Source organism: Nomascus leucogenys, chromosome 5, assembly GCF_006542625.1.
Source record: "Nomascus leucogenys isolate Asia chromosome 5, Asia_NLE_v1, whole genome shotgun sequence".
Classification (NCBI taxonomy): domain Eukaryota; kingdom Metazoa; phylum Chordata; class Mammalia; order Primates; family Hylobatidae; genus Nomascus; species Nomascus leucogenys.
The window spans coordinates 58,373,898-58,400,422 of NC_044385.1; the positions used below are offsets into that span (position 1 = coordinate 58,373,898).

A 26,525-nucleotide genomic window follows, 5' to 3' on the forward strand; every position below is an offset into this window, starting at 1 on the left:
AGACAAACAGCGACGCCCACCTCCCCACTTCTTAAAAAACAAAAAAGGGAGGAATGTTAGGTAACAGGAGCACCCTAATGGCGCTGGTTCCGGGTTCTTCTTCCTCCCCAACACAGATCCGCCAAAAGGAGCCAATCAGAGGTCACGCCTTCCCGCCTCAGCCTAGACCCAGCCCCTCAGCCAACCAGCGACCTCCCCTGTAACGTCCCTAGGCATAAAAGATGGAGGCTGCAGAGCCCTCGCTCTCTTTCTTCTCCCGCTTCGGCTCTCCCTCGGACTCCTCCAATAAAGATCTCTTGACTGCAACCGGTGTGGCGTGGTCTGAGTCTGAGCCTACAGAGTCACCCTTTCAATAATGACTAATAATAAAGGAAAATTCTCAGAGTTTCCCAATGAAGAGAAAAATGGATCCCCAGAAATGGACCCATATTGCAAGAGGCCCGTCCTGGAGTGTGACTGTGCACTGAGTCAAGTTGGGTGAGGAGCAGAGAGGACCCCTCCACGCCTTATTAGGAAGTTGTGGTCATGGGCCAGCAGCAGCAGAGTAGGCAGGCTGAAAGGGAACTGAGCATCACAGGATTTCAACCACTTGTTCACAGAGGCTGGTGTTTTATGACTTGATAGAAAAATATTAGTATATTGATGGTTTTGATAATTCAAGTGGACTTTCACAAGGTCCTATAAGAAGGAGACAAGCCTTTTTCTAAGGTGCTATAGGACAACTGTCTGGATGGCCTTGGAGACCCAGCTCTTCCCCTCCTTCTCACTGGTAGTTCCTAAGGACAACTGGAGAATGTGCTGGGAATGCGACAACCTGAGATAAGGAGGCACTGACCAGAACAGCCTAGGCTCTGTTCCCATCTTCCTAGAGCAGGATGTCCAGCAAGGCTTTATTTAACCCAGTGAAACCAGCCACCCCCACCCCCACCAAGGGGCACGCCTTTGGTGTCAAAGACAAGACTCCATCTGCCTTGGGCAGCTTTCGTGAACCGTGAGGAACTGGCCCACCATGGGCCCAGGCTTCTACCATCTCTTGCTGCCTATCTGTGAGTAATAAAGCCGCTTTGCTGAAAGCTTGCCGTGTGAGTGTTCTGTCTCACCACAGTCATGCCAGTGGATTGATAACATTGCATATATTGGCAAAGTTTTTAGAGTCCTCCCCGCGATAGATGTGTCTGAAAAGCCTGAAAGTAGAAAGGAAAGGAAATGCATACTTGCTAGTGGCAGGCACTCGCCCACAACTAAGAGTCAGTGTTAAAAACATGAAATTTCCAGCCCCAAAATAGAGTTCGTGAGAGCAAAGATTGGGAACACGAAGATAATAATGCACCCAAGAGCACCCTCATGATTGCAGGCTACCCGGGGTCAAGGGCAAATTAGGCCATGTTCCTAGAGGCAAGAGCCAGAACAGAAGCCGGCTGGGACTGAGAAAACAATACCCTAAAATCAAGGCCTCAGAAGCAAAAGTTTCTCTCTGACCTTCTTTTGCCCTATTGTCTGTCAGTCCCATTATCCCCAGGCTAGCCATAAAAACTAGAATCCCTCTTCCTCAAGGCAAGTCATAGAAACCAGAACCCCTTTTCCCCAAGGCCAGCCATAAAACCTAAAAAAAGCACTCTAACTTTTCCTCTTTCTGTGTAAAAACTGGCCATAAAAAAGTTGTCTGACCTCCGTTGTTTGACTGTAGGCCCTAAGTTCCTCATTGCAGAGAGGATCCCAGTCCACACCAAGAAGGAAGATAGGCTGCTCCACGAGGCAGAGAAGAATCCAGACAGACAGGCCTTGCTGGGTTTCCCCACTCAGTCTATTAACATTGGATCAGGGCTGGGCGCGGTGGCTCACGCCTGTAATCTCAGCACTTTGGGAGGCCAAGGTGGGCGGACCATGAGGTCAGGAGATCAAGACCATCCCGGCCAAAGTGGTGAAACCCCCTCTCTACTAAAAATAAAAAAATTAGCTGGGCATGGTGATGCACACCTGTAGTCCCAGCTACTCAGGAAGCTGAGGCAGGAAAATCTCTTGAACCCAGGAGACGGAGGTAGCAGTGAGCTGAGATTACGCCACTGCACTCCAGCCTGGGGACAGAGTGAGACTCCGTCAAAAAAAAAAAGAAAGAAAAATTGGATCAGCCAGACACAGTGGCTCGTGCCTGTAATTCTAGCACTTTTGAAGACTGAGGCAGGGCGACCACTTGAGGCCAGGGGTTTGAGACACCCCTGAGCAACATAGCAAGACCCCATCTCTACAAAAAAATTCAAAAATTAGCCAAGCATGGTGGCACATGCCTGTAGTTCTAGCTACTCAATAGGCTGAGCTGGGAGGATCGTTTGAGCCCAGGAGTTCAAGGCTGCAGTGAGCTATGATTGCACCTTTTCTGTCCAATCATCTCTCTTTCTGGCTCTCTATACTTTGTTAAACCTAAGCACAAAAATGGACAATTTTCCTTTATCTTTTGGTCTTTATTCTGAAGGCTCCCATGTATACGTTAATAAATGTGTATGCCTTTTCTCTAAGTAATCTGCCTTTTTTGAGTAGATTTTTTCAGCAAACTTTCAGAGGGTGAAGGGAAAGCTTTCCCTTGACCCCTAGAAGCCACAGAACTGAAGGTGAGGATGACAAGCAGAGTCTCAAGGCCTTTTTAAAAAAGACAGAAGCCCCCTCAGGCCCAAGACAAGATCTCTGGCTTTGGTAACTAAGTGGACACATTGCAGATGGACCAGCAGCCTACTGAGGGATGACCAGAAGAATGCCAATAGTGGGTGAAAAACCCTGCTCTCTACCATCCTAGGTTCAGCAGCGAGGGCCCTGCTAATCAAACTGACAAAAGACAAATGAAGAGAAGAAAAGGCATGCAAATTTTATTTGACGGTCATAGTTTTAGGAAGACATAGAGTCTTTGTATGTATATATAGAGAGACCCAAAGAAGTACATAGGCTAGAGAGCTTACATACTACTTCAACAAAGAATGATAAATTGTGAAGCTGTGACAAGACAAAGGAAAAGGGAAGGCTTCTAAGGGCAGTAAATTGTGGGAGGGTAAATATGTGGGGAAATTAATGGAAGATAAGGCTGCTTTAGTAAGGCTTGTCATGCAGGCTCCACTCAGTGCTCTGGGCTGATAAGACTCTAGTCATCTCAGGTGACGAAGAGTTATTTTGCTTTTTCTGGTATGGGAGAGGGAGACACTTTTACAAATGGAAATTTATGTCCTGTTTTTAGCCAGATAGGGGAAGGACAGTAAGCCTTTTTTTTTTTTTTCTTTCTGCATCTGATGTTTCTTAATTGCCTTCAGCTCAAAATAACCCTTAGTCCAAAAGGCATATTTCAGGGTAACATATTATGGTCCCCTTCACAGGCCTGGCAAGCCTAGATCTGACCTATGTCATCAACCTGGCCAGCAATTGGTCTCTGCCACCTCCTGCTTTGTCTTTATCTTCCTCTTCTGATTGGTTGCCTCTCAGGCTCCCGGGCACAGCCTGGATTCAGCCTGCCACATCCTAGTTAGACTTGGAGTTTTATGTTGTCTTGGTTTTCAGTTTGCTTCTTTTATTTTGTTTTCTATTGTTAAGTAAAACACAGATACCAAAAATTACACAAAGCAAGTTTATGTCTTAATGAATTATCCTGAGCAACATCTTTGTTGATGCCTGCCTGAATCCAACTTCCCTGCATCATCGCTAGCCAGTAATGAGCTCTCCTTCCACTAGACTCTCAGCCTACCAATGGCCAGAACAGGCAGACATGTCTAATCACACTATAGAGAACAAGCCAAGCTCATCTACAGCCTGTAAATGCCACCTAAAATACTGAAACCATCCATCAGAATCTTTACAACCTGTTTTAAAGATGCACTTACAAGGTGATGACAGTTACAGTGATCATTCACTTCATTTTTTTAAAACAACCAGGACAATAAAACAGTACTCATAGAATAACTATCAAAAGCTAGGCAGTTTGCAGTTCCTCTCATTGATCCTAAGATAATATTCCTGTTTTATAGGTTACTACACTGAGTCTTGGATAAGTTTCATAGTTTTCCCAAGATCCCGTGATCAGTGTTCAAGATTCAACCTCAGTCTACCTGATGCAGAATTCTGGACCCTTCCCAGCTAACCCCACTGTCTTATGTCAGATTGTCAATAAATGTGTACTGAGCATGTGTTATAGTCAAGGCGTGCACAACATAAAATGAACCTCAGATTCTTAAGATGCTGAAAGTTATATAGAGGAGTCAAAAAGTATGTAAATAGGGGCTGGGCACAGTGGCTCATGCCTGTAATCCCAGCACTTTAGGAGGCCGAGGCAGGCAGATCACCTGAGGTCAGGAGTTCAAGACCAGCCTGGCCAACATGGTAAAACCCCATCTCTACTAAAAATACAAAAGTTAGCTGGGCATGGTCGTACATGCCTGTAATCCCAGCTACTCAGGAGGCTGAGGCAGGAGAATCACTTGAACCCAGGAGGCAGAGGTTGCAGTGAGCTGAGATTGCATCACTGCACTCCAGCCTGGGCAACAGAGTGAGACCCTGTCTAAAACAACAACAACAAAAAAAGTATGTAAATAGGTTGGGTGAGGTGGCTCACACCTGTAATCCCAGTACTTAGCCAGGAGTTTGAAATTAGCCTGGGCAACATAGTGAGATCCCATCTCTACAAAAAAAAAAGATAATTAGCCAAGCATGGTGGCATGCACCTGTACCCCCAGATACTCAGGAGGCTGAAGCAAGAGGATTTTTTGAGCTTAGGAAGTTGAGGCTGCAGTGAGTTATGATCATGCCTCTGTGCTACAGCCTGGGTGACAGAGCAAGATTCTGTCTTTAAAAAAAAAAAAAAGTATGTAAATAAATTTGAGAAGGTTAAAAAAAAGTATCCATGAACTAAAAAGTGGTACAGATAAAGTGTCAATATGGCTCAGGGAAAGAAAAACTTATCAATCTTTATCAGCCATGAAGGGTCCCAGGGAAAAGGGGACATTTGGGTTTGGAGGGACATGTCAACCTGAAATAATCAAAAGGATCAGAATCCAGTTCATTTTTTTTGCTTGTTTTGTAGAGATGAGGCTTCATTGTTTTGCCCAGTCTGGTCTCAAACTCCTGGCCTGAAACAATCCTCCTGCGTCAGCCTCCCAAGTCACTGGAACTATAGGTATGAGCCACCACGCCCAGCTTAGAATCCAGTTTTTAAAAGTTTATTCAAGCAAAAAGCTGTAAATTGGCATCCTAGAAACACATGCTCCAGAGAAATGGGGTCACTGCTCTGAAGTTCAAAGTTAAAGTCTTGTTTTTGTAAGAAGAAAACAAAGAAATTTAACGGGATTACAACTTTTTTTAATAAAAGGCTAGTTTATGAGTTGCAATAATTTAATTAGTTACAGTTTGTTTTCCTTTCTGAAAGCCTTTTTATTTCTTTTCTAATTTAAAAGAATATATTTACCATTCCATCTTAGACTGTGTGACACTCATGAAGTCTGTGTGAGGGAGCAAAGAAGGAAGTTAATTTCACAATGAAGATCAACAGTGGAGAGGGAAGAGGTCTTCCATGGGACTGTTTAGTCATTTACAACATTTTACAAAACAATGTAGGTAAGGAAAAAGGCCAATCTATAATCAGAGAAACTAAGGTTACAGCTCCTAGGTTACAACTGCCTGTCACATGACTCGGGTCCCATAATCACATTCCCTTAAGGCTCAAAATAATTTAAAGTTTCAACAGCTTAGATTTTAAATTATTTTCGCAGACAGGTGCTGATGTGCAAAGGAAAGGTACAGTATGCACCAAAGAAACAGAACGTTCTTCTGACTAGTGTATCAGGCACTTGAGGGGTGGTGCTCGCTATCTATTGCTGCGTGTGACGTCAGCCCCGGAGAGCTTCTGTTGACCAGGGAGGGCTGAGCTCACTGCACTGTCACATTGCACCAGCACAGCACTAAACGAGCAGACTCAGCGACAAACTGGCTGCCTTTGCAACCTGTGCATGGAATCTCATAGTTTGACTTTTATATGCATGCATTCATATCAAAGTGTGATAGATGCCTGTTGGCATTTTCCAAATCATTTTTTTCAACCGCATATTCTTTTTTTTTTTTTTTTTTTTTTGAGACGGAGTCTCGCTCTGTCGCCCAGGCTGGAGTGCAGTGGCGCAATCTCGGCTCACTGCAAGCTCCGCCTCCCGGGTTCACGCCATTCTCCTGCCTCAGCCTCTCCGAGTAGCTGGGACTACAGACGCCCGCCACCACGTCCGGTTAAATTTTTTGTATTTTTTAGTAGAGACGGGGTTTCACCGTGGTCTCGATCTCTTGACCTCGTGATCTGCCCACCTCGGCCTCCCAAAGTGCTGGGATTACAAGCTTGAGCCACTGCGCCCGGCCTCAACCGCATATTCTTGATGAGGAAAATGTAACTGTTGCATGCTATGATTTTCCCTGAACCCTCCATCCACTCAAGACAGCCTGTTCAAGAGTTCCCACTGTGGCCTTCCTTCTGTACGGCCTCTGTATGGCCTCCTGTAAGGGCAAAAACGTCAGCATCCATACACGTAAGTTTCTTTCTTTTCCAAAGGCCAAAACTAAGCTACAGTGCTGCAGCTTTAGCTACTTTTTGTACTTGTTGAACTCTTATGATATTCAAGGCACTGAAGTAGATGGCAAGGTGAGCTTCCTGCCCCCAAGGATACACATGGAGAGTAAAACAATGATGTAAAGCAGTATACAGTTACTGTTATTAGCTTCACCTTTCTTGCTGTTTCCCCCAGTAGATTCCTAAGAACTCCTTGGGGAAAGGGATTATGATTTTTAACTTGTTTAACCTGTTCGTGAGTCAGTGCCTGGCATGTTGGTGACCTGAAACAAAGGTCGTTAAATGAAGGACAAATAAAATAGATGATGAAAGAATGGGGGGATCAATGATGGATGGATGGACAGATGAATAGATGGGTGAAGAATGGACACATGAATAGAAATTCAGAGTAGGGAGAAATTACTGCAGGTTGAAGTATAAAGGAGGAGATAAGGCTTGAGCTGGATTCATTTATAATAAAAATGCAGATGAAGCCTCATATCCAGGAGTCATCTTCTCTGACTTACTCGTTCTTCCCAGAAGCAGGATACATCTCAGTGACTCATTCTATTCTGCCTTATGCCATTTTACCTCCAATTATACCATTTCCCCTCTCTCCTGACCATTTAAATCTACTGTCCTTTGAAACTTAGCTCAAAGAAGCAGTGGAACTAATGAACAAACTGTAGTCCATCCCTATAATAATAGAACACGACTCAGTAATCCTAAGGAATGAAATCACTGAAACATGTGGCAACATAGATGAATTTTTTTTTTTTTTGAGACGGAGTCTCGCTCTGTCGCCCAGGCTGGAGTGTAATGGCGTGATCTCGGATCACTGCAACCTCTGCCTCCCGGGTTCAAGCAATTCTCCTGCCTCCCTGAGTAGCTGGGATTACAGGTGTGTGCCACCACACCCAGCTAAGTTTTGTATTTTTAGTAGAGACAGGGTTTCACCATGATGGCCTGGCTGGTCTCGAACTCCTGACCTCAAATGATCCACCCGGCTTGGCCTCCCAAAATGCTGGGATTACAGGGGTGAGCACCTGGCCGGATGAATCTTAAAAGCAGTATGTAAGTGAAAGAAGCCAGACAAAGAAGACTGCACACTGTTTAATTCCATTTGTATGACATTCTGGGAAAGACAAAACTACAGAGTCAGAAATCAGATCAGTGGTTAATAGGGGCTAGGAGAGGGGAAGAGAACTGAGTACAAAGGGACAGGGGAGAACTTTAGGGGTGATGGAAAATCCCTATCTTGACTGTACACAGCTGTGTATTTGTCAAAGTCATCAAGCCACATTATACACCCATACACTATGCATACTATACACCTCAAAAGGGCACATTTCACTGTGTGTAAATTATATCTTAATAACCTTGACTTTTAAAAAGCCAAAAAATGGGCTGGGCACGGTAGCTCACGCCTGTAATCCCAGCACTTTGGGAGGCCGAGGTGGGTGGATCACTTGAGGTCAGGAGTTCAAGACCAGCCTGGCCAAGATGGTGAAACCTCATCTGTACTAAAAATACAAAAATTAGCTGGGCGTTACGGCACATGCCTATAATCCCAGCTACTCAGAGGGCTGAGGCAGGAGAATTGCTTGAACCTGGGAGGTGGATGTTGCAGTCAGCTGAGATTGCACCACTGCACTCCAGCCTGGGTGACAAAGCAAGACTCTGTCTCAAAACAAAACAAAACAAAAGGCAAAAAATTGAAACCTAACTTGTGTCCTCTTCTCAAAAGTTGACCATGACCACTCTTTGCTTCAAGTGTTCATTTATCCTCACAACTCCTTCAGCAGTTAATTACGCCTTGTGAGCATCTCTTCTAGTATTGCCTTGGACATTGCTTACTTTTTACCGTTTCCTTTTTACATGTCCAGGTCTTCTCTCCCCAGCCAGATGGTAAATGCCTTGGAAATGGGAACTATGCAGTATTATGCATCCTTCATCCACAACTATGAATCCAGGTCACTGACTGACACATTAGACACAAAAGATGTTCAACAAATATTTGTTGATTTGAGTAAAAAGCAGCTAAGTGAAGCTACTCGGTGTACTTCTTCAATCCAAAGTTGAATTTGATAAACAGGCTCACAAATGCATTTCTCCATTAATTACCAAGCACAACTTTTCTCAGCGCCTCTCAGGGTGTCTAAGTCAATCACTCGTATATTTCACCCTCGGTGCTCTAGTTCATTTGTCCCTGACTAAAAGAAGAGGCTGAAGATTTCCAAGTAACCCTAGACCAGTTTAGCACACCTCCCAGAAAGTGCTTGGACTGTGCCAGTGCTGACGCCGCCTTTTTCAGCCTATTGTCTTATTTCCTTGGCTGACAATTACTGGCCTCATTAAGCCCAGAGTTTTAGTATTTTAGGGGCGAAAATATGACAGAAATAATTATTATACTCAACAAAGTCATGTTCTACTTTAATATTACAAAAACCCAACAATTTCTATTTGATTCTCCTTACATCCAAAATGCTAGGGTTTCCTATTTCCAAACTTGCCTATTTTCAATTCCTGCAAGTAAAACAGTGGCTACTTCCAGCCTTGGCTTCCCCCAAACTTCATTGAGTGCCACCATCTTGACCAAGTTCTTGTTTGTCTTATCACAACCTTATAACAGGTAATTTAATTGTGACGAGTCTCCTATTGGGTGCGGGCAGATGGTCCTGTGCTCACTGAATCCCCCTGCTGCAGAGCTGCATTTCTTCCACATCACAGAGCTTTGCCCAAGACCCTTTCATTGGATTCCCATTGGCTTTTTCTTCCCTGGTGAATCTATTTTCCATCAAACAGGTGGAGACATCATTTCCTTCAGCATGTGTTTTATACACAACTGCCCTCACCCCTACTTCCCCTCCTACCCATTGCTGGCCATGTCACTGCTCCTGTGTTCAGCTCCCTCCTGATAAGGGAGGAGACCACCCCTCATATTGTCTTATGCCCAATTTCTGCCTCCAAAGAAAGAAGTAAAAACTAAAAGGCAGAAATGAAATCCACAAGCAGACAGCCCGGCACCACACCTGGGCCTGGTAGTTAAAGATCAACCCCTGACCTAATCGGTTATGTTATCTATAGATTACAGACATTGTACAGAAAAGCACTGTGACAATCCCTGTCCTCTTCTGTTCCATTCTAATTACCAGTGCATGCAGCCCCTAGTCACAAACCCCCTGCTTGCTCAATCAATCACGATCCTCTCACACGGACCCCCTTAGAGTTGTGAGCCCTTAAAAGGGACAGGAATTGCTCACTCAGGGAGCTCGGCTGTTGGAGACGTGAGTCTTGCGGAAGCTCCTGGCTGAATAAAGCCCTTCCTTCTTTAACTCGGTGTCTGAGGGGTTTTGTCTGCAGCTTGTCCTGCTACACTGAGACAAGCTCTCCTGACCACAGGAACTGGGAACTGTGCTGAAGTGTCCTTGACTTGTCCCCCTGGAGCCAGCTTTCTTCTTTTCACTTCCTTTATCCCTTCCTTCCTTCTTTCCTTCCTCCTTCTTTCTCTCCTTCCCTCCCTTCCTTTCTTAATTCTGACACTAAATAAGGTAACACAACAATATCTCAACCAAAACAGCCCTCAACATAAAAATAACTGAAAACACTAGTAAAGAGATTTTTTTTTTTTTTTTGAGATGGCATCTCGTTCTGTTGCCCAGGCTGAAGTGCAGTGGCGCAATCTTGGCTCACCACAGCCTCTGCCTCCCGGGCTCAAGCGAATCTCCTGCCTCAGCCTCCTAAGTAGCTGGGATTACAGGCATGCGCCACCATGTCTGGCTAATTTTATATTTTTAGTAGAGACAGGGTTTCACCATGTTGTCCAGGCTGGTCTCAAACTCCTGACCTCAGGTGATCCACCCACCCTGCCCTCCCAAAGTGCTGGGATTACAGGCATGAGCCACCACGTCCAGCCTAGTAAAGAGATTTTAATCAATATATAGAAACATTTATAGATTAAAGAACGAAACCCCTGTCTTTAAACTTTTAAGTTTAAAGACTTATCAAAAACTCTGAAAATTCTAAAATTATTCAAGTTTTAGAAAATTACAGCTCTAAATAATGTTTCAGTCACTCCAATTGTTCTCCTATTTCTCTAGGTGCACCTCGAAGTAAGTTGATAAATGGGTTTGTCGTTTATGCCCGTTTCAGAGACTGGTGAGGTCACTAAGGCAGTGAAGCTGTGCACGTCCCAACAACCGAAGTGGACCACCATTAAACCGAGGCTCTAGCAGGTGAACCCCACCAAGAGCTCAGCCCAACACCCGAAATAGTTAGAATGTGCTACGATAACCTAGGACATGACTAGGACTGAGCCCACCTCAAAGTGACCCACAAAAGCAGAAGCAAGTGCTTAGAGACGAATGTGTACAAACAGGCAGAAAGACACGTTTCAGGTCTGGAAAAGACGGGTCCATTTAGACCCTGCAGCGCAGACCCATTTGTGCTATTTAAACTCCTGCTAAAGCATCCAGCTTGAGGCTCATGGCTGCTCACCGCTGCCCTGGAAATCCTTGATTGCTTTCTAGGCAGAACCACCTTGGCAATGTTTCTCCGGTTATTCACTGTCTTAGTCCCAAGCACGGAATGAGCCAGTTCTCTATATTAACAAAGCTAAGGAAGTGGGAAAATTATCTTCAGAAAAGTCCAGAGAGAAGTGACTGAATCCTGTTTTGTTTTTTTTTCTTCTTCTTTTTGAGATGGAGTCTCGCTCTGTCGCCCAGGCTGGAGTGCAGTGGCACGATCTCAGCTCACTGCAAGCTCCACCTCCCGGGTTCACGCCATTCTCCTGCCTCAGCCTCCCGAGTAGCTGGGACTACAGGCACCCGCCACCACGCCCGGCTAATTTTTTGTATTTTTAGTAGAGAAGGGGTTTCTCTAACAAGCCAGGTTGGTCTCGATCTCCTGACCTTGTGATCCACCCGCCTCAGCCTCCCAGAGGTGCTGGGATTACAGGCATGAGCCTCCGTGCCCGGCCTGTGTTTTTTTAATAAGTAGTTGAACACCAAGAATCCTGTATTGACAGGATCCACTGACAAGAGGTCCCCAGAAAATGTGTTCTGTAGGGAAATCAAGGCAGAGAAAAAAACGCCACCAATAAATTGTTTCAGAATCTGGAATTAATGTGGGGGTCATAGCTTTCATTCTTAGAGAGAAGAGGAAATGGCTATTTGGATTCCAAGGGAAGAACCATTCATCCCTATTAATCTTCAGACTACCACATGGCTTAGCATAGTTTGCTGACGTGCAAGTTTGAATGGGTGCCACCTCAGCCTGCCTTGATATTCCCATCAGTGACCAGGGCAGGGGTGGGGAGGTTGGTTAATAGGACTCTATATAATGACTGAGTTCCTCTAAGTTTAACGAAGCACCATTATCACAAAGAAAACTGGTTTTGTTTCTCAGGAACAACTGAATTCTCCCATGCACTCACTGATGTGAGCAGACCTTTATAATGCTCTTTGAAAATTAAGCCCAGCCAGGAGAGGTGACTCACACCTGTAATCCCAGCACTTTGGGAGGCCGAGGTGGGTGGATTACTTGAGGCCAGGAGTTCGAGACCAGCTTGGCCAACATGATGAAACCCTGTCTCTACTAAAAATACAAAAATTAGCCAGGTGTGATGGCTCACGCCTGTAATCGCAGCTACTTGGGAGCCTGAGGCAGGAGAATCGCTAGAACCCGGGAGGCAGAGGTTGCAGTGAACCGCTGAGGTCGAACCACTGCACTCCAGCCTGGGTAACAGAGCAAAATTGTCTAAAAAAAAAAAAAAAAAAAAAATTAAGCCCAAGCCTGGGCAACACAGGGCGACCTCATCTCTACCAAAAATGTTAAAAATTAGCTGGGCATAGTGGTGTGTACCTGTAGACCCAGCTACTCAGGAGGCTAAGGTGAGAGGATGGCTTGAGCCTGGGATGTCAAGGCTGCAGCAAGCCATAACTGCACCACTGCACTCCAGCCTGGAAACAGAGCAAGACTTCATCTCAAATAAAAACAAAAAAACTTAAGCCCACCAGGGGGATCATTAAACTTTCCAAAGGCATTGTATCCACATGAAATTCGAATTATATGAAGAGAATTTACCAATCCAGTTATAGACAAAATAAAATGGAAGAGGTTCAGCTCTCTATGCCCCTGGTATATTATTCTAGAAATAATAAGATCTTTTTTAATTATTAATTTTATATGAATAGGTAATCCTTCACACTATTTCAGGTAGTGTGAAGTGCTTTATATACGTTATCTTGTTTAAGTCTCAGTAATTCAGTGAGGGAGGTATTACTACTGATATTTTATAGAGGAGGAAAGTGAGGCTGAGGGAATTAGGTAACTTCCCCAAAGATACCCAACTAGTAAGTGCCAGGATCAAAACGTAAAAGCAGGTCTGACTGGCGTCATCTGGACTATATCCTTGCCTAAAGAAAGGGCTGAATTCAGCACAAACTGCAGCACAAGTCACATGAAATAGCACAGCTCAGTTGGCTTCCCTCCTCCACCAGCATGCAGGCGTTTCAGCAAAAGAAAGGGAAGAGCAAAATAAACTCCTTGCATGGCTAATGTGGTCCCTAACAACACCAGGTTAAGGGTTAAACCACTAAAATACTGGCCCTCTGAAAATCAAAAGACTAACTAAAGCCCTTTGGAGAGGGCTTCCCCGCTGTTTATGGAACTTGGAGCTGCTTATGTGGAAGAAACATTGGGCAACATAGCTCAGCAAAGCAGCCACTGGTGCAGCCCAACCCAGGGCATGTCCCACCCATCCCTGCACTTGCTCAAGGCAATGTCACACAGCCCTGCAGCTTTTCACTGCCTCCTCCTGGGGCTCCTGACTGCCAAAAAACGGGGGTGGGGGTTCTGGAATCATAAGGCATTTAAGATTCATGAACACCAAGAAAAAGAGGAGGCAAACAGAATTTAAATAATAAAACACTCAGAAAAAGATTTTTAAATAAGTGTAATTCATAAACTCCAGGAAATGGATGCATATTCAATCATGAAGCAATACTAGGCTGTTATGAAAAAAGAGTCAGAGATCTTTCCAAGAAAAAATATAATTATTGAAATAAAAACTTGATAGATACTACAAACTGGAGAGGATAAAAACAAAACAACGCAAAACAAAGCTGAAGAGCGAATTACCGAACAAGAAGACAAAGACAAGAATTCTTCAAAAATGGGGCACAAAGAGATTTAAGGAAAATTAAGAAAGCTGGGAGCAAAGACAGAAGTGGCAAGAGCAGTCTAATTCTAGAGTTGCCAACAGAAAAGGGAGAATGCACGGAAGGCCACACTTGAAGACATGAGACAAGAGGACTTCTCCCCAAAAAAGAAAGACTCAGTGTCAGATTGCAAGATCTTTCCAGTGTTGACCAGACAACTAATGGAATAAAAGAAATACTTAAATCATCATATTGAAATTTCAGAACATCAAAGATAGATATATCATTAAAAACTAATCAAAACAAAAAAATAGCTAAGCTGCAAAGGAACAAGAACCAGACTGATGTCTATGCTCATCAGCAAATCCGGGTAGGAGTAAGATAATAAAGCAGTGTGCCAGAGGAAAAGAATTTTGAATCTAGAATTCCTTAGACAGCAAAACTGTCACTTACTTGTGAGGATGACATGAAAGCATTTTTAGGGACATGAAAAAAATAAGACAGATGGCCACTCACAGATGCTCCCTAAAAGATCCCCGGGGATCTACTCCAGCAACGGGAATAAAACCCAAGGAAGCGCAGCTGAGTAAAGAAAGTCACACATACCTGTTACCCAGAGAAAAATAATTACTCTCTGGAACCAACTCAGGTGACTGTGACAAGAAAGAAAGTAGGGGAGAGTCAGGGGTAGGGAGTAAAACTGTGCCAAAGTTTTTGCCTTCTTTTTGTTTAGAGAGGGTCACTATGGCGAGGAAAAGGATATATATACTAATTAACTCTAGCCATTGTTAGGGACAAAGTAAGTAAATACTATATTTGTAATTTAAGTATACCCTCTAAAAGAATAAATTTGAATGTATAATTTCAAAAAGGTAAGCAAAAATATTATCAAAAAACCTTGAAACTCCAGAAGTATAATTCATGAAAGAACATATTGATAAGTTGGATTTCGCTAAAGTTAAAACTTCACCCCACAAAAGACACTGTTAAGAGAATGAAAAACAAGCCATGGACTGGGAGAGGATATTTGGAAAACATGTTTCTGATTTTTTTATAAAGGACTGGCATCCAAAATACACAAAGAACTCTTCAAACTGAAAACTAGGAAAACAAACAACCCAATTTAAAAAATGGACAAAAGGCACACGCCTGTAATCCCAGCACTTTGGGAGGCCGAGGTGGGTGGATCACAAGGTCAGGAGATTGAGACCATCCTGGCCAACATGGTGAAACCCTGTCTCTACTAAAAATACAAATATTAGCTGGACATGGTGGTGCATGCCTGTAGTCCCAGCTACTTGGGAGGCTGAGGCAGGAGAGTCTCTTGAACCCGGGAGGAGGAGGTTGTAGTGAGCTGAGATCGTGCCACTGAGCTCCAGCCTGGCAACAGAGCGAGACTCTGTCTCAAAAAGAAAAGGCCGGACGCGGTGGCTCATGCCTGTAATCCCAGCACTTTGGGAGGCTGAGGTGGGCAGATCATGAAGTCAGGAGATCGAGACCATCCTAGCTAACACGATGAAACCTTGTCTCTACTAAAAATACAAAAAATTAGCCGGGCGTGGTGGCGGGTGCCTGTAGTCCCAGCTACTCAGGAGGCTGAGGCAGGAGAATAGCGTGAACCCGGGAGGCGGAGCTTGCAGTGAGCCAAGATTGCACCACTGCACTCCAGCCTGGGTGACAGAGCGAGACTCCATCTCAAAAAAAAAAAAAAAAAAAAAAAGGACAAAAGATCTAAACAGATGTTCACCAAAGAAGATATGCAGATGTCAATTAAATATGGAAAGATGCTCAATGTCATATGTCATGAGAAAATTACAAATTTAAATAATGAGACACAATTACACATCTATCAAATGGCTAAAATTCAAAACACTGAAAGCACCAAATGCTGGTGAGGATGTGGAGCAATAGGAAATCTCATTCATTGCTGGTGGGGATGCAAAATGGTACAGCCACTTTGGAAGACAATCTGGCAGTTTCTTCCAAAACTAAACATACTCTTAGCATAAGAACCAGCAATCACACTCCTTGGAATTTTCCCAGAAGACATGAAAACTTATGTCCACACAAAAACCTGCACAGGAGTATTTATAGGAGCTTTATTTGTAATTTCAAAAAAGTGGAAGCACCCAAGATATTCTTCAGTAGGTGAATTGATAAACTGTGGTACAGCTAGGCAATGGAGTATTATTCAAGGATAAAAAGAAATGAGCTCTCAAGCCATGAAATGACATGGGGGAATGTTAAATGCATATTGCTAAGTAAAAGAAGCCAATCTGAAAAGGCTTCATGCTATACAATACTAACTACATGGCACTGTGTAAAGAGCAAAACTGTAACTATGGAGACAGTAAAAAGATTAGTGGTTGCCAGAGGTTAGAGAGGAAGGTTGGGATGAACAGCTGGAGCACAGGGGATTTTTAGGGCAGTGAAACTCCTCTGTATGATACCACAATGGGGGATACATGCCATTATACATTGTCACGGTGTGACACAGTGTGACATCATGGTGTGACACTATGGTGCTGAATTCATAGTGTTAACGCAGACATCATCACAGTGTTTACACAGGCAGCATCCCCACTTCCTCTGCACAACACTGCGACATTGCCTTGTAATATCTTGTCAACATATCACCCTGCATAGAAGAGCCTGGTGAGTGGTCTCAGAACTCTGGACTAGCTCTCCTACCCTGGGGCTCTTCAGCCACACTGTATACCCACGCTCAGAAGGCCGAGATCTCCACTGAAAAATACCACAGACTGCAGACAACACAGCTCTCATCATATGGACTCACAAATTATGAGTGAAATCAAAGTAACCACACACTGGTTATCAGACAACTAATCATCACATAGTATTATCTTGGTTGCCACCACTGTGTTTATCATCACAGTCCATAATTTCATCAATGTAGTTTAAAAGAAATGCCTAAAAACTCAAAGTCTTGAACAATTTTAAAAGTCCGGCAGCATCCCCTGGTAATAAAACCTACCTTTGTCTTCCTAGCAGGACTCAGAGCCACTCACAACCTAATGGTATTTGAACATTATCTATTCAGACTTTTTCTCTTTTGTATTCACTTCCTCCATTTTTCCGACATACTTATTTGAGAAAGTAATATGTTATGGAGAAAACGTGCACTAGCAGGAACACATTTTTAAATGTATTGCTTTAAAAGGTGCTCAACTCCCATCAATGACTGGTCTCTGAGAAGAAAAACATTGCTGCTGAGATGCCCACTGGTCTTAAAGAAGGTTGTTGTGTAGGACACTAAGATTTGTCATGCAGTCAAAAGTGAGATTAATCATAAATTGTGAGTGTGTTGAAGATCCTCTCCATAAATACTGACTGATAATATCAGACCATACTAAAAGACGCAAGCAACCAGATTCTATTAGAGATTAGGTTCAAAGAAATATTATAGTATTTCCTAGTGCCATGACCCAGTTCATTTTCAGAATTAACTTAAGGTGGATATCTTAGAGTGTGCCCGGGGGAGATATTGACTCAAGAGGAAGATAAATAACCCTGAAAAAAAATGCTGGAGGGAGGGGGCAGGGAAGAAAAACAATTTTTGTTTAATACCTGGGGAATCCAAAGACGTGGCTTTAGTTCTTTCACACTGGTACTATCCTTGGAAGACCAGACAAGTCCCTGGAACTTCACCTTTCATGACCTTGGTTTCCCTGTGTAGCAATGGGGGTGTTGACTGTCAGATAATTTTATTTCTGAAAGTCTGCAATTCCATAAATAATCAATTAAAATATTTGGACTAGATGATCTATAATTTGTTCACCAATAGAAGTATGATGCAGACCACATATACAATTTTAAACTTTCTAGCAGCTGCACTAAAAAAGTAAAAAGTAATACATATAATTTTAATAATATATTTTATTTAATCTCACATATCCAAAATATTATTTCGATATATAATAAACAGAAAACATTATGAATGAACTGTTTTATTTTCCTTTGTCATACTAAGTCTCAGAAATCCAGTGCATATTTTGCCGTTGCAGCCCAGCTCAATCATGACTCACCATTTCTTCAGCCACATGCAGCTAGTGGCCACTCTACTGCACAGCAAAGATCTGTAAAGTCACCTTCAACTTTAATAATCTGACTCCACAAAGTATTGCCTGCTCTGTACAAAGTATCTTGGGCTCTCTAAAGGACAAATATTAGACAAGCAAGCTACAAGCTCAACAATTCTACTTGCCCAAGACCAGGGAGAGCTCCTCCCTCATCTCTCATCTCCCTGGTTTCCATTTGTATGGCTTGATTGCAACCCAGCTGTTTTCCCTCATCACTTGCACTTCTCTCCGATGCTGCATGGGTTCAGGCCTCATTATTTGACACCTGGAGTATTACAACAGGCCCTAACTGTGCATTTCGTTTACAATCTTCACTCATCCCTGTGTTTGCATCCAGCCCAGTTTATTCTTACCCGAGAACCCTTCTCAGTTGCCTGCCCACACTGGTGTCTTCCCTTCCAGAAAATTTGCCCAAATTCTAACACCAGAAAATCAGACAGTAGAAGAGTTCAATCGAATTGAATAAATGTATTTCCAAGCTTCAGGAAGGGGCAACAGGAAAATGAACTTAGAGTGGACCCAGGAAGACTGTTTATTTCTATTATTCTCTCCAGCACAAATGGACAGCAGAGTAACTTGGGGACACGGCACGCTGGGGCAGGGGACGCAGCAGAAACGGCACACTATCTTACACGCTTAGCAGGGCCCGCTCCGCCGAGTCCCAGAAGACCACTTAGTTTGCTACATATACAGTAACTACTGAGGGTTAAAAACAAAAATTCTTCAGTTTTAAAACCAATGTTATGTTTCCTCAATGCATTAGAATAAAGACAACAAAAAGAAAATGGAAGAGACTTAAACAAGGATAATCATTATGTGACTAAAAATAGCTGATAAGAGGCCTGATCCCATGGTGCAGTAACTGAATATATTATCAGCCAGGCCACGGTTCTCTCCTTTGAATATGAATGAACTGCTCCCCAATATTAACATATCATGACCGTGAAAAAAGCAACTGTCTTTGAACTAAATATCTGGAATGAGATTCCAAATGTCAGTATAGAGAAGTACTCACTCACTCCATGGAGTAGTTTGCTTACCCTAGTTTCCTATATAATCAGTCTCCATAATGTGCTTAAAATATTTACAGTAATCCTGGGATCCTCGGTGCTGCATTTGGCTTACACAGTATCTCTAGAGATAGAAAAGGGAGGAGGAGCACCCAAATGCTTCCCTGCAATGTGTGAAATGTACATTGCTGATGATTTGGCAAAAGATTACACAAGACAGGAACACTTACTTTTGAATGCAAAACCTCTGAATCAAAATTAATGAGCCTGCCTTAACATTCTCTGCAAAAGAGGAGAAAAGAAAAAAATACTTCTCCTATCTGGAGTATTTCTTCTCTCCTGCCTTTATTTAAAAAGAAAAGTATACAAATATGTATATAGAATTTTTAAATGGGAGGCAATAATAATATATTTCTCAGAGGGATGGTGTGAGGATCAGTAAGAAAAATATGCAAAAAACACTAAAGGCGTATTAGTAATTACCTTTATTATCTTTATTCTCACACCACCAGACTCACTTCCTTTGCTCTCTTCCCAACAGCACTGCCTGCCATCAGTGGCGCAATATCAGGTGGGCAGAGCTACAGAGTAGCTAAGACAGCAGGGACGGAGCTAGGACAGCAGGGACGGAGACAGCCAAGTGCTGTCAGTTATGCGGGCTAGTGAGGAATATGTGGAGAAGCTGCTTCACTCACAATTTTGGAACCCTGTAGCTATTCACCCTGTATATGGAACAGATGCTAAAAAGAAAAAAACTTGTCAGCTTGGAAAGCAGAAACTCATACTAACCAACTCTGAAGTGAGAACTCCAGTGAAAGCCAAAAATAACAAAGTTCTCTTCTCTGTGACAAGAAAGGGGTATTAAAAATTCAGGCAACCTGAAACTTACCAATCAAAATGGCATAAATCTTCCTGTAATATTTTACCATATTCCTGAATGCAGCTTTTTCTACACTGACCTGGGAATGATTGTGATGGAAAGCAAAATGGGCAGTATTTATAAACTAATGATTACAAAAAGAAATGCAAAACTCTGGAAAAAAAACAGAATTAATGAGGATTAGATCACTTTTTAGCATGAAATATTATATGATAAGCTTTACAGGGGCAGTAAGGGAGGGAATAAATCAACCGTCAGAGTAAGAGACCTATTCACATAAACAAGCACACATGTATCTATGGTAATACTGGGCCCAGTAACCCTGTCCCATCACAGCTGGGGAGTGACCAGCATCATTCATGTGCTCTTTTTTTTTTCTTTAGAGGAAGGGTCTCGCTCTGCTGTCCAGGCTGGAATGCACTGGTGCAGTAGTTCATTGCAGCCTCAAATTCCTGGGCTCAAGCAATCCTTCTGCCTCAGCCTCTCAAGTAGCTGGGACTACAGGCATGTGCCACAATGCCTGGCTATTTATAATTTTTTTGTAGAGATGGGGTCTCACTATGTTGTACAGGCTGGTCTCAAACTCCTGGCCTCAAGTGAACCTCCCACCTGGGCCTCCCAAAGTGCTGAGGTTACACACGTGAGCCACCAGGCTTGGCCATTCAAGTACTGTTTTGTTTTGTTTTGCTTTGTTTTGTTTTCTTAGAGATAGGGTCTCACCCTGCCACCCAGACTGGAGTGCAGTGGTGCAATCTTGGCTCACCACAACCTCCCCGTCACAGACTCAAGTGATTCTCCTGCCTCAGCCTGCTGAGTTACAGGGATTACAGGCGTGCACCACTACCACTTGGCTAATTTTTGTACTTTTAGGGTTTCACCATGTTGGCCAGGTTGGTCTTGAACTCCTTACCTCAAATGATCCACCCGTCTCGGCCTCCCAAAGTACTGGGATTGCAGACATGAGCCACTGTGCCCAGCCCATCCAGGTACTTTTACGACAGATCTATGCAGGCAGACCCAGGCAGCCACTGGGGTGTGACAAGTCCCCACTCCTTACTCTATTCCTGGAAGGGCTCTCTCCTGTCCTGGAGTAGGTCCTGTTTCTGTGTTTGCCCTTGATGATGATGGGGAGAAACTCCCAAGGCATGGAGGTGAGATCACTTTTATTTTTAGCCCTTCTTAATGGTTGTTAACATTTGTGCTGAGCACTTTTCCCAGCCTAAGTGGATGTAAATAACATCTTGTATCCAGTGTGGTATTGACCAGAAGTTATATTTAGTAAATGTAAAGATCCAAGGAGGAAGAATAGAGACCCTTCTTTAGAGGCACTGTGTACACTTCCTCTCATAAATGCTTAAAAACTTTTTCGAAAATAGCTGTAAAATATTCCATTTGTCTAGCTGGCACCTCTGAGGAGGGTTTAAGATAACACATCCGTTGTAAATGTAAAATCAATTACTGGACAACGGAAGGTGTTCACAGAGGTGCTTATTGGCCACCTGTGGGGTAGAAGACGGTCTTGTAGTCAGGACTCGTTTCAACAGAAGGTGATGACCTTCAGAGCCACTAGAGGATGAACACTCTGATTCAGAGCTCCTGGTGAGTAAGCGCTTATTTCTGCAACCATTTACACCTGGATAATGACAGTAAAAACATTTAAATTCTCCTGTGATGACTATGCGGTCCTCTCCTAGTTAGGCCTCCATCATTAGATTTAGAAGGGAAAATAATAACAAAAATTTTTGCCAATTCTTCTATTATATAGGATAAATACCTAGATGGAGGACTTTGCCTTAGATGACGATGGGCAGCATGGGAGAAATCTAACATGTTGTCGATATCATCTTGATAATGTGTCAGTTAATGCATGCACTTATATGCACATACCCACAGACCACTACCAACCACCCATGAAGTGCAAACTCTTATTTTTATCTTTATCTGTAACAGAAGTAAATGAATCTTTTGAATGTCATATAGGTAGAAATGACAGTGTTAAAACCTGAATTCAATTCTCTTTAACCCTAAATTCTGGGGTTTTAACCCCTAGATATACTGCCCTTAAGAAACTTCCAAACAGAATCTAGACCATTAGACCAAGTCCAAAAGCTGCCTAAGACAGAGTTCAGTAAAATCTGTAATTACTGAGCACACGCAGGGTAGCATAGGAAATGGAAGCAGGAGAAATTAGATTATTATCTTTATTTCTTATCAAGGAAGAGAAAACAATATAGAATCAATGAGCGTATTCTGTTTCATTTAGATCTGATATTGAACTAGGCAGGTGGGCAATGATAAGAACCACACTGGACTTGCTAATTAGCTTGTCCTGACAGAAATTGCGCAGCAAGTAAGGAATTTCTCTGAATTTTTTTTTTTCATTTGTAAAGTGAAGGGATCAGACCATCTCTGAGATATCCTCCAGCTATTACATTCTCACATTAGCACAGCTTGTATTTTCAGCTGCCCTGATTCTCCTCCTTGAAACTTGGGGCAGGTTGTTCTGGCAAAAACAGAAAACACACATTAAAAAACACCTTTGATGACCAGCAGAGGGCAGGGTAAGTTGGGTGTGAAATTTAGAGGAGGGTTCCAGGGGCAGTTTCTAGAAGGTTTGTAGTCCTGGTCCAAACAGTGGTTCACGCCCGTAATCCCAGCACTTTGGGAGGCCGAGGTGGGTGGATCACGAGGTCAAGAGATCGAGACCATCCTGGCCAACATGGTGAAACCCCGTCTCTACTAAAAATACAAAAATGAGCTGGGTGTGGTGGCAGGAGCCTGTAATCCCAGCTACTTGGGAGGCTGAGGCAGCAGAATTGCTTGAACCCGGGAGGCGGAGGTTGCAGTGAGCCGAGATCACACCACTGCACTCCAGCCTGGCGACAGCCTCAAAAAAAAAAAAAAAAAAGAATATTTGTAGTCTTCTGGGTTCTGCATTTGGTCTGTGCACTTCCTGCCTGCTTGTTCTTTCACTAAGTCCAGAAATGAAGTAAGATAGGGAAGAGCTTCTGCCCTAGACAGCACTGATGCTGTCATCCATAGAAAACAACTTCCTTCCTTTCTGTCCCCACTCCTCCCCTCCCACAACCCCCGACACCCATATTCACATGCACACCCTTAATTTCCTTACTCATCTGGGTCAAGGTGAGAGAAGAGAGTTGAGAGCTCTTCCCACGTGCATTGTAGTCACTGCCTAGACCATAAGCTCTGTGAGCCACACTGCTGTGTTCACTGCTCTGTCTCTGGCACCTAGAGCCATGCCTGGCACATAGAAGGCACTGATACATATTTGTCACTGACTTTGTTTCCATTCCAAGGGGCTCCTCCCTGAGCAGACTGTAAGCACTATAAGGGCAGGAGGATCCCCATGGTCACAAATCTTTGGATTTTCATCATTTGGTAAAATGAGACACATTGGCACCAAGTAGATACTTGGGGAAAGGTAAAACTGATCAAGGTGCAACTAAATGTGCAGAATAAGATAAGAGTCAAAGATGGCTCAGACAAGAAAATATTCCAGAATTATTTTTTAAAATAGTATATAGCTCAGCATATAATCTTGAAGCTGACTGTGATCTGCAATCCTTTCATCATTAGTTTATTTTTAAAAAATGAGAAGTAGCAGACTTCATTAAAAATCACACATCTTTGTTTAGTATTTTTATGGGAGTACATGATTGTCAGGCCCTTTGCCCCTGTTTCCATCAGTGTCCCCAGGAGCCCACACTATGCAGATCCTCTTTCTTCTCCATACATTATGCAAATACTCTAAACAGACCCCATCTCAGAGCCTCCACTCTGTCTCCTGGAACTCGTCCTATCATCAGCAAGATCCCTCACAACCCGACCCCTGTGACTATTCCTGAAACTTCTTGCCTTAACTGCTTCTCATGGTTACTCTCAGATCACTGCCTTCCCCCCTGCTCCCTAAAAGCTCCCTGCGTTGATGTTCATGCCATCAGACTGTAGGACAGTCTCAAAACAAAGTGACCTCTCTTGAACTCACATTTTCCTCCAGCTACCACTCGATCTGCTTCTCCCCCTCCCTTTTCTGCAATATTCACTCAAAAGAGTTTTCCGGACTTGCTGTTTCCAGTTCCTGTCCTGTTGCTCTCTTACACCTGCTCTATTAGGCATTCTTCCCCACAATGATATGCTAACAGCTCTTTTCAAGATCACCAGTGCCCTCCACTTACACAACAGTTCTCCAGCCTCATCTTTATTGAGCTCAGCAGCACTGGGCACAGGTACACCCCACCCCTTCCTGAACATCTCCACACTGAGTTTCAGAGCACTCCCTCCGGGTTTCCAGGGACCTCCCTGGCCATCCTCTCAGGCGCCTTCTTTGTCCTTCATCTCCCCAACCTCAAAATATTAGAGTGCCCAGGACTCTATCCAAGGACCCCTCTTTTCTAGGTCACATCTATACACATTGACAGCTGATCACATAATTCTTAGGGGCCGGTGTAAAATGAAAATGTGAGCCTCTTGTTCAAAAATTAAGACATCCAAGCAAGTGCTTACTCTTGTAAGAGCCAGACTCTGAGCAGCTGCAGGGCATACACTCTTGGAGCCGGTCCTGCCGACGACTCTTGAATCTCTGTCTGGCCTTGCACACTCCCCGGAGCCCCAGACTCATAAATCCAGCTCTCTACTAATCATCTCCACTTGGCTCTATGGTAGGCATTTCAGACCAAATTCTTCACACCCTCCCTCTCCGCAAAAGAGAACCCTGGTCCTCCGCAGTTTCCCCATCTCAGCAAGGGGTGCATTCTTCCCGTGTCTCAGACCAACACCCTTGGGGCCATCTTTGATTCTTTTCTCATACTGAAGCCCCACATCCAAATCATAAGCAAAAGCCTTTGGCCCCACCTGCAAAGGTACAGAGGGTGTCCCCAGGTCTCCTCAGGCTGCCTCCACCTTGGGAAATAAATTCTCACGCCTGTATGACTGCGCCCTCCCACTGTCTCTCTGCCGCAGCTCTTCCCCGCTATTTAGTCTTGACCCTGCACCCCGTGACCCCTTCAGGCGGGGATTCTCCTCAAAATGAATGTGAAAGTGTCCTGACTTTACCCAAGTTTAACAAACATTGGCTTAAATTACCTGATAAGCTTGCTTCCCTCTCACGTTACTCAACTACGGAAATACAAAAGTCGCTTATTTTTATGCGCCTATTTTCTCAAAACAAAAAAGCACGAAGACAAGTGAGCCCAGCTCCAAACTGTACACCCTCTACCTTCCTCGTGTCAAAGATCTACCTGCAAACTTGGCGCAGTCCTGAAACGGTAAGAAATCATTTTGGGGGCTCCTCTTTACGTCTGCATTAACTAATGGTCTAGGTAACCTTATCAAGTGTCATCGCCACATAACATCCGGCTCCACGACATCATAGTTTCTAAATGTGTTCTATAATCATAGAATGCAGGCCTCTAACAGCGTGGGTGGTCGGGTATGGTACGTGCGTTTTTGGCTTTAGGTTTCCAGTTCCAACACCCAGGCGCCTGCAGGCAGGGTGTGTGTGCACGCGTGCGTGTGTACGTGTGTGTGTGTACCTGTGTGTGCGCGCGAGCGTGTGCGTATATGTGTTCGTCTCCAGATGGCTGTATGCACGGATGGTTATGAGCCAGTACGTCGCCGCTGTGAGCGCGCGAGGACCTGGGGCTCCAAGTGGTGAGAATCACTCGAGGGACCCTTCGGATGCCTTTTTCCCCGTCTGCCTTTGAGCTTTGCAGCAGCGCGGTGCCGGCCGCAGGCGGGGAAGGCTGCATCTTCTCTGCGCCGCCAAACCGTGCCCACCACCGCGGGGACTGCCGCCTAAGTCGCATCCCTGAGCCGCAGCCGCGCGTAGGGGCAAACGGGCACGCGCACAGGGCGCGCGCACACACACGCGCGCCCGCACACACACACATCTGTACAGGGACGAGCCGGGGGTCTCTGACGCCCGCCGCTCCCCTCGCCCCGGCCTGGGGCCTTTTGGCCCCGCAGGTGCAGCGACGCCCAGCCCCCGTGCGGCCAGCGCGCGGCGTCGGCGGATCCTGCAGCCCAGAGAGCCCAGGGAGCCCAGGGAACCCAGGGAGCCCAGGGAGGGGAGAGGGGCGCGGGCGGGGCAGTGTCGCATAACCGCAGGCGCGCCCCGCGCCGCCCCCGCCCCGGGCCCACCCTCCCCTGCCGCGCCCCTCCCAGCTCACCTACGGACGAGCGGATCCTCGACCTCCGCGGCAGAGACATCTTAAGAGCCTTGTCCAGGCCTGCGCCGTTCAGCATCTCGCCCGTGTCGGGGGCTCGGCGGCCCTGGGCGAGCGACTGAGGCTACGCGCAGGGCTGGGCGCAGGGGCCGCGGCCCGAGGGCCATGGGTGGGCCAGCGCCTCGTCGGGCTGCTAGCTGGCGGGGACCGCCGGCGCCTGTGCCGGGCCGCGCCCGAGGCTGCGCCGTCCGTGCCGCAGCGGCCAATGCGGCAGCGCCCGCGAACGCCACCGCGGCGGGCCCCGCTGGCCCGGGCTGCGGCGTGGGGGCGGGGGACCGGCCCTGAGCGGAGCCCCGCGGGAGGAGGAGCGGACTGGAGGCTGGGAGGGATCCGCAATATTACGCAGGACCGGGGGCTTTTAGGTGTCGGGGAAGGCGATGGGGAAGGCTTGGTGGGGTGGGAGATTGGGCCTGTGCTTTCGGGGGCTCTTCCAGGAGAGCGGCGCACCTGGGGGACTCGGAGTCTCTGCCTGTCTGCTACCTGTTTACCTGCCTGTCACTTTTCCTGTGCAAGTGGAGGCGCTGTGATCCCCCAGGACTCATCCTGTCCCTTTCTTTTCGCAGTTTCTGTTCTT

At 44.9% G+C, this 26,525-nt stretch overlaps 1 protein-coding gene across 1 annotated transcript in view; it reads right to left on the reverse strand.

Moving 5' to 3' along the window:
* The window catches only part of ATP8A2 (ATPase phospholipid transporting 8A2), a 693,068-nt gene extending 666,862 nt beyond the window's left edge, over positions 1-26,206 (reverse strand). Inside the window, exon 1 of the mRNA XM_030813212.1 lies at positions 25,895-26,206. Within this exon, the coding sequence (XP_030669072.1) occupies positions 25,895-25,970 (76 nt within the window). The 5' untranslated portion in view covers positions 25,971-26,206. The remainder of the gene's footprint in view (positions 1-25,894) is intronic.
* Positions 26,207-26,525: the final 319 nt, after the last annotated feature.